General features: G+C 43.7%; 2 protein-coding genes across 9 annotated transcripts in view; both read right to left on the bottom strand.

Annotated features, from left to right (window-relative positions):
- The window catches only part of rims1b (regulating synaptic membrane exocytosis 1b), a 127,134-nt gene extending 123,503 nt beyond the window's left edge, over positions 1–3,631 (bottom strand). For 3 of the 8 annotated variants that reach the window (XM_052083831.1, XM_052083832.1, XM_052083833.1), the window contains exon 1: positions 3,011–3,630. In XM_052083831.1, the coding sequence (XP_051939791.1) occupies positions 3,011–3,186 (176 nt within the window). In that variant the 5' untranslated portion in view covers positions 3,187–3,630. Of the gene's footprint in view, positions 1–3,010 lie in introns of all 8 variants that reach the window. The other 5 variants (XM_052083834.1, XM_052083835.1, XM_052083830.1 and 2 more) reach the window with 4 other exon arrangements.
- A 7,304-nt stretch (positions 3,632–10,935) lies between these two features.
- LOC127613004 (keratin, type I cytoskeletal 42-like) lies at positions 10,936–14,246 on the bottom strand. The gene is made up of 8 exons (XM_052083887.1): positions 13,767–14,246; positions 13,556–13,638; positions 12,895–13,051; positions 12,056–12,220; positions 11,825–11,950; positions 11,513–11,733; positions 11,361–11,389; positions 10,936–11,263 (listed from the first exon to the last, which is right to left on the bottom strand). The coding sequence occupies exons 1-8, from the start codon at positions 14,151–14,153 to the stop codon at positions 11,160–11,162; spliced, it is 1,272 nt and encodes a 423-aa protein (XP_051939847.1). The 5' UTR covers positions 14,154–14,246; the 3' UTR covers positions 10,936–11,159.
- Positions 14,247–15,003: the final 757 nt, after the last annotated feature.

Genomic DNA, 15,003 nt, shown 5'->3' with positions numbered 1-15,003 from the left:
CAAACATTAGCATCACATTCTTATTTTTCTTTCTTCCGTGGTGACTTCAAGCAGTGAGCATTTGGACTGGCCATTTCATTTGGGACAACAAAGGAGGAAGTAGATGTGACGCAGATGTTATTTTCTGTTTTGTGCTTTGTTGGGGGAAGAGGCAAATAAACATGACTGAGCCCGTAGTGACAAGCAGAATGATTAAAAGGCATGAGGTACAAGTAACCTGTTTATCCACATGTTGCCATTCATTCAACACAATAATCTTCCTGTGTTCAACTAAGCAGGCCGAGATTTCACACCGGATAAGTGAATATGCGAGTAAACTGTGGCAATATTGTGAATATTTTTTTTCAAAGGTGTATTGAAAGGTAAAAAGTCTGTGTGCCTTGGCTCAAAAATAGGTTGGGAAAAACTGGTGTAAAGGGTATCTCGGAAAGAAAAATTATCAAGTGGTTCTTTACCACATTGCAGCTAAAGACTTATGGTTAGCCACATGATGAACACTTTCTTATGGCACACGAAAGCCAAACTCGACACGGTTGTATTGCAACTACAAAATGTCAACATTTACAATAAGGCAACATTAATAAAAGAATGCAATACACACTGCCAAGTGTTTCAAGTGAATGCGGAGAGACACCACCTTGGCACAAGCATTATTCCATCTGCAATGTGACTCGCACTGCGTGTCACGCAATGTGTAAGTTAAGACAGTTTTTTGATTTTTTTTTAACTATGTTAGGGTATGTTCTTATACTGTATTGCATTAGTTAACTTCTACACTTGTAAGATCATTGGATAGTGATTCTTCATTAGAGGCTGCACTGTATTAGCCATAATGCTCAGAGTATAGCTCAATAAAGTTTACTCAATAACAAGCAAATACTTTTTTTCTCTAGGCTAAAACTCTATTTGACTGCTATTGGCAACTAACAAACATTACAGTGCAAAACTGCGAAAAAGACTTCTTTTGGTTAATCATAATTCTTTTGTACGGCTCATCTAATCAATGATTTTCCCAGATGACAAAGTCATTACTGACTGAACCTGAGCTTTGCTTCATGGAAAATTAAATACATAACTTCCTCTCTAGGGGCTTAAAGCAGCTTTCTGCCCTTAAGTCTACACCCAGGAAATGAAAACAGCCATTAGAGTTGAAACAACTCAGAGTCTGTGATGCTGTGGACGCCTGCAATGGCATCATTCTTGATTAGGTCCTTCAAATGTTATGCCTGTACAGATGGAGAGTAGTTTCATGTGTAGCAAAGTTGGACTACTAGCCTGATGAAAAATCATTTTAGCAACAAGGTCCACAACATGGTGAATTTGAGCATTTTCTGTGATCTATCTATTTCCTATCATGCTCCTTCTGTGGTTTATAATTTATAGCCTAGTATCACATTCAATGATAGGCCAAATGAAAATCCTTCTTCAGTTGTCAGGTTGATGACAAATATTAATTTCATCAATGCTGGCTTCATTTTCAAAGCTCTCACATAACACCACATCTCAACCCTAATCTGTGTCATGTCCAGGCAGTTAAGGCCTGCTAATATTCCTAACCACACCCTATCTCCTTCTCTGCGCTGAGAGCAGTGCAAATGGTCACACACAGAGCCTCTCCGAGGTCTGGAGTGTTTGTAAAACATTTTTTATAGCGCTCAGATGCGAAGGGTTATAATGTCTTCGTGGATGCTGTGATTATCAAACCGATTATTCCCACCCTTTACAACTTAAAGTCGACATACCATGTGCTCATTGGAGGGAAAATTAGGAATCGCAAACTGAAGGCTGGGGTGCAGACCCCATTGATAAAAAAATAAGTGGGGATGGATGATGTTATGATTCATCGGCAACACCACTGCTGTCTGTCACGTTGTACCCGAAGCGACAGAATAAACGCTTCGTGTACAACAAAATAACTGAAAGTGGATCCCCGAAATAGCAGACACAGAAAGAGGTTTGTTAGAGAACAAAAGGAGTCTTTAATACTAACACAAAATTACCCAACCGGGAGAATAACAAAAAGCGCTGGTCAAAATAAGGACCAGGGATAAAATAAAGAGAACAACAGAAAACGCTTGCGGAAAAAAATAGCAAGAAGGGTCTGACTAGATAATGCTATAAATCTCACTCGAAAGAGGAATAACGACACGCAATAACAGCGACAAGGCTAAGAAGCAATGAATAAGTCAAATAGGAATTAGGCGAGAGAATTTTGGCACGGCGTTGGAATACTCCGGCAGTGAGTAGACTGCCAGAACGTCCAAATAAAGGCAGAGTAATCACTCACAAATGGGTGACAGGTGTGCAAGCGGCGGGCAGAAAGCCCGCCCCCTGCTGGCAAACACGGGACGTGACACTGTCACATCCTATTCTTCTACATACAGTAACTCTTTTAGTTAAAAAGGGTTGACCCCTCTTCAGGACATCTCAAACTGACTGACATTGTTGTTTGAAGGTATTGATTCAGGAAGCTATCACACGATAGTGTCTGCAAACACGTGACTCTTAGGATGGTGCCTCAACACAGATGGGCAGCATATTTAGTGGATGCAACACATTTTCCCTATGTAACACACACACACACACACATATACAATACAATACAATACATGCTGATTTATATAGCGCTTTCACAACAGCGGCAGCTGTAACAAAGCGCTTTACAAAACAGTTAACAAAGTAAAATAATAAACACAACACATAACATAAAACACGGACAGACATGCAGTTCTAACTTTAAACACAGAGGCGTAGTATAGTACTATATACATATATATATATATATATATATATATATATATATATATATATATATATATATATATATATATATATATATATATATATATATATATATATATCTCAGTGGAAACTATATTAAAGAGGCAATAGATATATATATCAGTGGAAACTATATTAAAGAGGCAAAGGGTGGGGGACGAAGCGGAGGAGGCTGTTACATACTTAATCTTCACATAGCATTAACATGTGACGAAAGGGATGCTCTTACTTTAACATGGCTCGTTCTTTCTCCTCTTCCTCCTTTTGCCGAGCCATCACTGCCATGATGATTTTCCGCTCCTCCTCGGTGAGGTGGCTCAAATCCGGAAGATCTGGCATGGATGGCGGCACGGTGGGTGGGCGAGGGCCGCTCTGTGGCCCCACCGAGGCGGACATCTTTTCCATCAGCACTCCACCACCGCCACCACCACCACCACCTCCTCCTCTTCCTCGTCGTGTCGTTTCGGCTGACAGGATCTTCCTGACGTTTTCTCAGCCACACCTCAAGAAACGCTGCGCGGATATGGCGGCAGCGGCCCCCATCCGGGCAAATCGTGCAAGCCGCTCATCGCTGCAGGCACCCTCGGATGTGCTTTTTATCGGTGGCCCTTGAGGGCTTTTTGTCGGCGGTCGTCGTTGCTCCAGCACCGCCTGAAACAGATCCACTTCTCGGGTTCACCAATTTTCGCTATTAAGGCCGACGGTAGACGCTCGGTTTCGGTTGGTTTGCCTCTGCCGTCTTTTTTCCTCTGGAGCATCACGATGACAGCGTGGTACAGGCGGAGTCCTCTCTCTCTCTCTCTCTCTCAACGTGTAAGTAGGGGACAGTGCCCCCTCCCTGTTCCTCAAACTCGCTCTCTCGCTGTCTCCTTCTCTCTTTTTTAGGTGGCGCGCTTAATCGTGTGAGACTGAGGGCCTCACGCCAACGCCATAAGTGCAGTCGTATGACGTAACGACTGAACACCCACGCATCTAAATACAGTCCCACCCTCCCATTCAATCTCTGATTAAACTAAGGCGCGCAAAAATTGGTACGGTATCCTCCCCTCTACCCCTCTCGCCATTTGAAGAAACATCAGCACCAAGGACAGAATTTTCTCAAGTTTGATTGTTAAAGTTCAACATCAATTAAGTTGCTGTTCACCGACTCAACTGTCAAAGTTCTAGACAGAGAATGAATACTAAATAAATAAAAGTAATTCCTGCACGCCTCCATACAATGAGGTTGTCATAATAAACGAGCCTCGATCGCATGCTCGTTTTCGGGATGAGGTAATGCATGGCGGGCAAATAAACCAAAGCGCTTTCTTCTGCTGATGTCGCTATGCCACCCACTGGCTGAAGTTGACGTCACTGAGGAGTTGACTGTGCCACGATGACGTCAACTTCCCGTGGTGCATTGTTTTGTCATCATATAGGTCGTGACAAAACATCAACCCAATGAAGCAGAATTTTGCTCCAAGCCAGCAGTTTTGAAATAATGTATATAGCATTAGCTTCATCACAAAGATAGAAAAGTGGTCTGTCATTCTACACGAAGCATAGGTTGGAAATATGATGATACATTCCATACATCGTTTGGATTAAAGGCCATATTCACAAAAATATTTGAGATAAAAGGAAATTCAATGTGAATGTATGAAAAAAATCGTGGCAGGTGACACCAACCTCTCTCTGGAATGACCTCCCACTGAACGTTCAGCAAGCCTCCTCGCTGCCCATCTTTAAAGCCCTCCTCAAAACCCACTTGTATTCTTTGGCGTTCGACTCAGCATGATTTTACTGCTTGGTGCTTTCTACCGCCTTTATTACCATTTCGTCTTACTGTTTATTGTGTATGTTAAATCGCTCCATGTACAGCACTTTGAATGCAGCGATGGCTGTTTGAAAGTGCTCTATAAATACTGAATGACTTGACTTGATCAACCAGAGTTAACTCCAGAGGAATAAAATAATAAGACTGAAATCTGTGCAGTGATCCCTCGCTTATCCCGGGACCAGAACCGCCCATGAAAGAAGAAAATCCACGAAGTAGGTTCCCCGCCCCCTCACCCCGATGGATGTGCAGGTATACAGTATGTACACAACATGTCCTACACTGCTCCGAGATGTCCCCCAGGGGTCTGTGCTTGGCCCTCTTCTCTTCATCCTCTACCTTCTACCCGTCGGCCAAATTATTCGTCATCACGGTCTCCAGTTCCACTGCTATGCTGATGACCATACCTGAAGCACTCGAAACTGTCAAACAAAGGCCCCAAGCCTTGTCAAGCCGCCTAAAGCGGTACACGAAAGAGAATAAGGCCAGAAGAATAAACAAGCTGTTCGCAACACAACCTGCGAAAGTGTACGCTCAGTGGCAGGGTCCTAACAACAGAGCTGACCCACCTAGACTGGAAACTGAAAGGTACTGGAAAGGCATATGGGAGACTGAGGTTGCACATAACAGCAGTGCACAATGGCTGGTGACCCTGAGAGAGGAGCACAGCAACCTCCCTGAACAGAACCCAGTTACCATAACAGTGGCAGACAAACAGGGAAGAGTCTCTGATATGAAGAACTGGACAGCACCAGGCCCGGACATGGTCCACACCGACTGGCTAAAGAAACTCACAGCACTCCATGACCGTCCAGAAGCACAAATGAACCAGCTGCTGAGGGATAGGACTCACCCAGGATGGCTAACCGAAGGGCGAACGATCCTGATCATGAAGGATCCCTCAAAGGGTGCAGTCCCATCCAACTATCGGCCAATAACCTGTCTCTCCACAACATGGAAGCTCATGTCAGGCATCATTGCGGCTAAGATAAGTGGACACGTGGATCAATACATGAACGAAGCACAGAAGGGCATTGGTAGAGATACCAGAGGAGCCAAATATCAGCTCCTGGTTGACAGAACAGTCGCACAAGACTGCAGGTCCCGACATACCAACCTGTGCACAGCCTGGATTGATTACAAGAAAGCCTATGACTCGATGCCACATACATGGATCACTGAATGCTTGGAGTTATATAAGGTGAACAGGACCCTAAGAGCCTTCGTTGCAAACTCGGTGAGGATGTGGAAAACCACATTTGAAGCCAATGGCAAGCCACTTACCCAAGTGTCCTTCAAATGTGGCATATACCAAGGTGATGCACTCTCCCCACTGCTGTTCTGCATAGGATTGAACCCCCTAAGCCAAGTAATCACCAAGACAGGCGATGGATACCGCCTCAGAAATGGAGCTATGATCAGTCACCTCCTCTACATGGATGACATAAAGCTGTATGCTAAGAGCGAAAGGGACATAGACTCCCTGATCCACACAACCTGGATCTACAGCAGCGACATCGGGATGTCATTCGGGCTTGAGAAATGTAGTCGGATGGTGACTAAGAGAGGAAAGGTAGTCCGCATCTAAGGGGTCTCACTCCCTGAAGGAACAATAGCAGACATTGAGGACAGCTACAAGTACCTCGGTATACCGCAAGCCAATGGCAACCTCGAACTGGCCACAAGGAAAGCGGCTACGGCCAAATACCTCCAGCGAGTGAGGCAAGTCCTAAGAAGCCAGCTCAATGGCAAGAATAAGACCCGGGCAATAAACAGCTATGCCCTGCCAGTGATCAGATACCCTGCAGGAATAATAAGGTGGCCAAAGGAAGAGATTCAGACCACGGACGTTAGGACCCGAAAGCTCCTAACCATGCATGGAGGGTTCCATCCCAAATCCAGCACCCTGAGACTGTACGCAAGCCGAAAAGAAGGAGGCCGAGGACTAGTGAGTGTGAGAGCCACTGTTCAGGATGAAACATCCAAGCTCCATGAATACATCAAGGAGAAGGCTCCAACGGATGACGTACTCAGAGAATGTCTCAGACAATGGGGAACAGTATATGAGGTGCTGGAAGAGGGACCATCATGGGAGGACAAGCCCCTACACGGGATGTATCACCGGACCATAACTGAAGTGGCTGATCTCAAGAAGTCCTATCAGTGGCTGGAGAGGGCTGGCCTGAAGGACAGCACAGAGGCACTCATCCTGCCTGCTCAGGAGCAGGCCCCGAGCACCAGACTCATTGAGGCCCAGATATACCACAGCAGACAAGACCCAAGGTGTAGGTTGTGCAAAAAGGCACCTGAGACGATCCAACACATAACTGCAGGGTGTAAGATGCTGGCAGGGAAAGCCTACATGGAATGCCATTACCAGGTGGCTGGCATAGTCTACCGAAACATCTGTGCGGAGTATGGACTGGAAACCCCAAGGTCAAAATGGGAAATACCTCCGAAGGTGGTGGAGAACAACAGAGCGAAGATCCTGTGGGACTTCCAGATCCAGACTGACAAGATGGTAATCGCGAACCAACCAGATATCGTGATCATAGATAAAGGGCAGAGGAAAGCCGTTGTCGTGGATGTAGCGGTCCCAAGTGATGGAAACATCAGAAAGAAGGAACACCAGAAACTCGAGAAATACCAAGGGCTCAGAGAGGAGCTGGAGAGAGCCTGGAAGGTAAAGGTGACGGTTGTGCCTGTGGTGGTCGGAGCACTCGGGGCAGTGACACCCAAACTAGATGAGTGGTTGCAACAGATCCCGGGAACAACAGCGGACATCTCAGTCCAGAAATGTGCAGTGCTGGGAACAGCAAGGATAGTGCGCAGAACCCTCAAGCTTCCTGGCCTCTGGTAGAGGACCCAAGCTGAATGAGGGACGGACACCACCCGAGGTGTGAGACGAGGGGTTTTTTTTTATATACTGAGCTATCCAGCCGCTTATATATATAAGATGTATAAGTTAGGTTAGGTTCGTGTATAAATTACAAAATACAGTAAACATAAACATGAAATTAACATGTATATGTTGCTCTATGCGACTCACTGTTATTTTGCTGACTTTCGCTGCCTCTCATGAACCTTTTGCGGCATTTCCGCTATTTTTTTATGAATATTTTTTTTACTGATTTTTTTTTAATCCGCGAGGCAATGCTCTGAATCAGCAATAAGTTAATTGCGAAGTAGCGAGGGATCACTGTATTCCAAATAATGTTTCATAGACCACATGGTGGTATAGTTAATTTGCCACATGATGGCACTGTAATAATATTGGAGCATTCATTCCTTTTCCAAACCGCTTGATACTCATTAGGGTCGCGGGGGGTGCTGGAGCCTATCCCAGCTTTTTCCGGACAGTCGGCCGGAGACACCCTGAATCGGTTGCCAGCCAATCACAGGGCACACAGAAACGAACAACCATCCATGCTCACACTCACACCTTGGGACAATCCAGAGTGTTCAATCAGCCTGCCATGCATGTTTTTTGGAATGTGGGAGTACCCGGAGAAAACCCACGCAGGCACGGGGAGAACATGCAAACTCCACGTTGGAATCAAACCCTGTACCTCTGCACTGTGAGGTCGACGCGCGAATCACTCGACGACCGGGCCGCCCATCAAAAGTAATTGCAGATTCAAATTATCCTCCAATGAAGTTTTGAGACCAATTGAATTTACGATAAGGACACTGTTTAAATAGCATTTAAATCTCTGGTTCCCTCAATGTTGCTCAAATTAGGACCACTGTTGTCGTTGTTGCTTGGCTCTTTTTTGTTTACATTGTTTTTTAAAAAACGTTGCTGTTCATTAGAAACACTGCGTAGTTTACATTTTACTTTGACTTTATGTTCACCGTCAGGGCTAGTCAGAGACAGTTGGCGTGCTGAATGTAACTCGGGCCCGACCGTACCCAGGTCTGCTTCATTCATTCATTCATTCATTCATTCATTCATCTTCCGTACCGCTTGATCCTCACTAGGGTCGCGGGGGGTGCTGGAGCCCATCCCAGCCGTCTCCGTGCAGTAGGCGGGGGACACCCTGAATCGGTTGCCAGCCAATCGCAGGGCACACAGAGACGAACAACCACCCACGCTCACACTCACACCTCGGGACAATTTAGAGTGTTCAATCAGTCTGCCATGCATATTTTTGGAACATTGAATATAGTGACATCTAGTGGGACGATGGCAACACTGCACTTCAATCAGTGTAACTGGCGCCAAGGCGGAGTTGTTGGTTGCCATGACAACAAAAATACAATTTATTTTAGGCTTGTTGTTTTGCAAAAGTATTTCATATTTCTATGTGAACTTTCATATTTGTTTTTCTTTAAATCCTCTGAATATGTTATTTGGAATGTTTTGTTAAAAATCACTTGCGGGTCACGTGCCGTGGATAGCGAGGAATGAGAGAAAGATCGAGAAGACAACTGGAGAGAGAGAAAGAGAGTCAGAGACAGAACTACGATACCGTGTGATCTACGTGATTTACTGTAACTTGATCTACTTTCGGTTTACCAAGGTGCACACGGTATGTCATTTTGTGTTATTTATTTAATGTCCTGTTATTTTGTGTTATTTATTTAATGTCCTGTTCAAGATATTATAATTTTGATTGTTGTTCGAAATGCGTTTTAGTTTTCACGGTGTTCCATGATTAAACGTTTTGGACATCAGTACGAGGCGTCATCCTTGACCGGGGTAGATACAATCAGAATTAAAAACAATCACACCAAGCTGTTGTACATGTACTTTTTAAAATCGGTTAAATAAAAACGTGTGTCGAGACATTATCTAGAAATAGTTTATATAATGTCCACCAACGCCTCTGAATATCCCTGCTTTTCTATTGTTTAAAATTAAAGAAAGAAATTGTTTCCATATTAACTGGAACTACATTGAGCCTCAAATGAGGAAAGAAGCAAAAGCGAAAAGGCCAATGATGTTGGAATTAATCACCACTCAGACCAGGCGTTTGTCAAATGTGTACGGGTATGTTAACTGGGGGTAAATCAATTTGATGCAAAGTCAGGCAAGTATATAAAGTAATGGCAGTAACATGATCACAGGATCACAGAAGCTTCATTAGGTCCACAAGTATTTGATTAATGAAAGATTTATGATGTGATCTGAATAGGCAGCCAAAGAGGACATTTTAGATTTAAGAGTCTTTATTTTGTTTAGGGTGGCCTGGTGGGCCAGTGGTTGGCGCATCAACCTCACAGTGCAGAGGTCGTGGGTTCGATCCCGGCTGCGGCCTTCCTGTGTGGAGTTTTCATGTTCTCCCCGGGTCCTGCGGGGTTTTTTTTTTCGGGTACTCCGGTTTCCTTCCACATTCCAGAAACATGCATGGCAGGTTTATGGAACACTCTAAATCAGGGGTGCCCAAACTTTTTGGATCGAAGATCTACTTTTCGATCTACTAACCTCCCGGGATCTACCCTTACCGGCGCGCGCGCACACACACACACACACACACACACACACACACACACACACACACACACACACACACACACACGATGAGAAACAGCCTGAAACAGAGGCATGCCACGCACTTTTTCAGCCTGTTAACTATCGTAGCTCACACGTACCGTTTTAAAGTGCTTCCCTGGGCCCTCCTAGATTCCTATTCTTTGCTCGTGCCCTCGGTGAATTGTACAAGACGCAAACTCTGAATGAGAATCATGACGATAAAAGATAGAGCGCAACGCTCTGATCACAAGCTGCAATTGCAAACTGCTGAGTGCTAACAACTTCCGGTGAGGTAATCACGCGCCACCGTAAATTTAAGATTTACCTGCTTTATTTATTTATTTTTTTAAAGTGAAAATGAGACTGATAAGATGATTAGGGTGCAGTGTATATTAACACAAAAAAATATATTACTAACATGTAACTAACAAAGACGCACAAATGGTTGTTTGTTTTTTTTCTTCTCAACACTCCTCGGATCTACCTAATGGGTAGGCTCAATGCAATTTTTAAGCCTAAGGATTTGCAATTCGGCAGCATAACATTGGCTGGTCTCATAGTCTTAAGTTATTTTGGCTGCAGACTGAACATTGTACCAAAATATCACAATGAACGTATTGGAAGCAAATATTGAAACTAGTTGTTTTATACAACCACAGGCAGCATCTTTGAACCAGCCCAATTTTTGTTGAGCGTTGGAGCTGTTGAAGTATCTGCAATGATGAACATGAACTGATGGCTAAAAGCAACATCAAGTTTCTTCTTGCCGTGAGCAACATTGCAGTCTTCTTGTTCTGATCAGATTCTATGCCACATTTAACATTCAATCCAAAATCGCTTGAACAATAAGGAAATTATACAATTTTATGGTCATACAAATCATTTATTGGCATTTGATGGTGTAGTGTCTTATATTACAAAACTGACGGGAATTGCAATCATCTCCTCGTTCCAGTTCCTTTTTGGTGAATTATTGACATGACACGCTAATGTTGTGTCACAAACAAAGATATCCAATAATAAGTATGAGATTAATTTTTTTTAAATCTATTACTTGACAGATCTGTTGGTCGGGATCCGGTGTTTCTAATTCTTGCGGACATTGTCCACATCTTCTTTGCGGGCCACCACTCTTCCATCAACTATGTCCTCAATGACAACTCTTCTTCTTTGGGTTATGATTGGTTGAGCTAAAGAGAGATTACGAACAAGAATTAGTATTATAGCCATATTTGATGTCACTCAAATTTGCATGAAAAAAAAGGCTTGGTGATGCCATCCACTTACATTTGACTTCTTTGACTATTTGTATGGTCCTGAAAGTACGTAAAAGAGAGAATAGCAAATGTTTCAATTTAGTTTATGAGGCTTATATAATATTGATGTTCCTTTTTGTTTGTGAGAGCTAGCACAAGAATACTGGAGTTAATTTCTCTTACTTGACATCTTCTCCATCCAGCAGTCTTCTGTACTCAGCGATCTCCATCTCCAGCCTGCACTTGATGTCAAGCAACACCTGGTATTCCGACGCCTGCCTCTCGATGTCCAACCTCATCTGGCTGAGCTCATTTTCTAGGCCGTTGACAACAGCCTGGAGCTGGCTCAGCTGCAGGGCGTAACGAGCCTCTGTTTCCGCCAACTGACTCTCCACAGCAGATCTCTGTCAAGAGAAAGAGAATATTTTTCAGTGTAATTTTTGATCATGCCCTGATTTTATAGCAAGGCGAAACGTGTGATTGATGTGCCATTACCAGGCTACACTGGGATTGGAGTTCAATCTGCAGGGCTTGCAATGTCCTCTGGAGCTCACTAATTTCAGTGCGAGAGGTCTGAAGGATCTGTGTGCTGTTGGTGACTTGCTTGTTCAACTCGTCAAACTGCATGACAGAATGCAAACTTAATCCAGTTGTCGGAAACCATTTCCTCCATACATTAACGTGCATTGCATTGTAGGGTTGAATGTCTTGTCTCGCTCTCCTGACCTTGGACTTGTACCAGTTGTCCATGTCACGGCGGTTCTTCTCTGTGATAGCCTCGTACTGTCTTCTGATCTCGTCAATGGTTCTGGACATGTCCTCCTGGGGTCTGGCATCCACTTCGACATTCACAGCGCAGGAATTCACTTGGTTTCGCAATGCCGCCATTTCCTGTGGGAAGAAATTAGTGTAAAAAAAAAAAAAAGGAAAACAAAGTACTGGTTCCACAAGTGCAGTAACAAGTCTGGTTTCAATGTAAACAAGACTTTCCAATAGGAAAGAACACTTTTTTGTTTGTATCGCATCATATTCATTTTTACATTTCAGTTATTAAATATCAGGACCCTGAGGTTTTACTTATAAATATCCGTATGTTTAATGACGACACTTTTTGCATTACATTTGCATTTTGAGTTCATGAACAAACACGCACATTTTAACTTGAGGTGTTTCCAATGTTGCAAGATGACTATGGAATGCCATTGCATGTTAAACAAATAGATCACTGCCTTGTGACTGACAATAAACGCGCATGACAGCAAACCATATCCAAGTCTTCTTGTGTACAGCTTGTGGATGTACAAGACAGTCCTCGGGACTTGTTAGTTTAGGAAAAGTGTCTCCCTCCGGAAGGCATTGGTGCAAATAGTTGTCTTGTGTTAATAGCTTCCCCATGTAATCTCTATGCAACTGTATGACCATAATTATAAGGATCACTTCAAACTGCCTGGAAAACAAATTCTAAAGTAAACTACTCAACGATACTGTGTGTATTATCAACAGTGTTAAATGTGTCCATCCTCAAATACAAGGACTTTTGGAGTTTCTATGAGTAGATGGGTTACCTCAGCATGGTTCTTCTTCAGGTAGACCAGTTCTTCCTTCAGGCCCTCCACTTGCATCTCCAGGTCAGTGCGAGCCACGGTCAGGTCATCCACGACTTTGCGCAATCCAGCAATGTCTGCCTCCACTGACATGCGTACAGCCAGCTCATTCTCAAACCTGTTAGTAATCAAACACAGAGAAGCTCATGTCTGGGCACCATCTTAATTGGGATTAGCACTACCAACAAAAAAGACGATGTGCCACCAAAACCAGTTTCACCAGTTTTTCCACTCTTAACGTCTGTGTCACAAAAGAGCATCCCTAATTAAATACAGTCTCCAACCACTTCATATAACACATCTTAAATATCTAATTAGATGAGGGGGGTCTTATTAACAAGAACTGTATCACCAATTTTGACTTACAAGGATAGCAAAGTTTAGCTCCTCTCAATGCTCTGTGTAGTACTACTGTACTGTCTTTAAACTTCAAACATACTTTACATTGTTAATTTAAGATCTGACAGTGTCACCCCACAACTCTGTGTAGGCATTTGATGCTGCCATTTGGTGAAGGAAATCCAATATGAATGTGATTTGATTGCAGGCGTAAATAAGTGTTTGTTTTAATTTTTATTATTACTATTATCATGATGATGATGATTATTAACAATCTACTCACTTGATCCTGAAGTCCTCTCCTGCCAGCCTTGCATTGTCAATCTGCAGCATCAACCTGGCATTGATCTGAGCAGCATCACTAATCTAAAAAGTAATCGCCCAAAAAAAGCATCGTCACTAACTGTAAAGCCTAATAGTGTTATCTGATCTTCTTTTCTCTTCCGTGATTTCATATACCGTACAACGCGGGTTTGCCTTACAGAGACACCCACCTTTTTGCGCAGGTCAGCGATGATTGCCTCGTACTTGGTGTAATCTCTCAAAATGGGAGTCTGCCTGTCGTACCACTCGCGGATTTGACGCTCGAACTTGGCGTTGGCGCTCTCCAGGGATCGCACCTTGTCCAAGTAAGTGGCCAGGCGATCGTTGAGGTTCTGCATGGTCCCTTTCTCGCTTCCGGTGAAGGCGAAGTTGCTGCCATCCATGACGCCGCCGCTGAGTGACCAGCCCATGTCCATGCCTGAACTTAACCCAGTGCCGTAGGATACCTTCACATTTCTGCCAGAACCGGAGTACAGGCTGGCAGCCCGCCGTGGGCCGGTCACGGGCAAAGAGGACAGGGACATTGACGATATTCCCGTGCGGTATGAGGATGCCATAATGACCTACTTTGGCTCGGGCTGCGTTCTTGCCTGAAATTTCTCAAACCCAAAGAAAGGCAAAGTGGAACGGTCTGCATCCAGGTTGGAGGATGGATTTTATAGTGCGCTACGAGGGTGTGGTCCATCAGGTGGGTTGACACCAGGACAGTTTCGTCTTTGCTTCCACGCCAAACGTGTGGTGTGACTTCATCGTCTACCGGGCGTGTCACGCGTGGAGCAGCTGCCCAGGCACGTAACACTGAGACGAGTTTAGGCGTGCATCATTAAACTTGTCTCACTCCCCATCTGGGGCACCGCCGTAAAACGAAATGTTACCCTTAGAGGAGTTGCCTCGTGATGCGACTCAAATTACAAATGAAATCCATTCCATTTAAATTGATCATTAGGAATTCCTTGTTTTCCTTTAACATCAAATGTGTGTGTGGGGAGGAGGGGCATGTTAGCGTGCAATGCAATGCAGGTAAGAAAGGAATAGAATAGAAAAACGTTCAGTTTCTAAGTGTAGCAGCATTTTAAAAATAAGATCATTTAAGAATCTGTTTTTGTCAATATTAAGTAAATTAACTGCAATGGTAGATTATTTACAGTTCGAAAATTACTAATTTAAAGAATACATTTATTCATGAAGAATAAATGTTATGAAAATTAACAGCAAAAGATCACTACACGCTTGGCCTAGTTAAGTCATGGCTGTGTGGTTCACATGGGAGAGGCTCGTTCATACTTTGCGCTGTCTGTAAAGGTGATTGCGAATGATTTATGGTGAAAGTATTTATTGCATCAGTTGATTTTTCAGAATAACTGTACAATATCTTGAAAAAGAAATGTTTAAAATCCCTCATAATGA

The sequence above is a fragment of the Hippocampus zosterae genome, chromosome 13 (genome assembly GCF_025434085.1).
Source record: "Hippocampus zosterae strain Florida chromosome 13, ASM2543408v3, whole genome shotgun sequence".
Classification (NCBI taxonomy): domain Eukaryota; kingdom Metazoa; phylum Chordata; class Actinopteri; order Syngnathiformes; family Syngnathidae; genus Hippocampus; species Hippocampus zosterae.
Note: the sequence above shows the minus strand (reverse complement) of the source record. Positions and strands in the feature narration are given on the sequence as shown.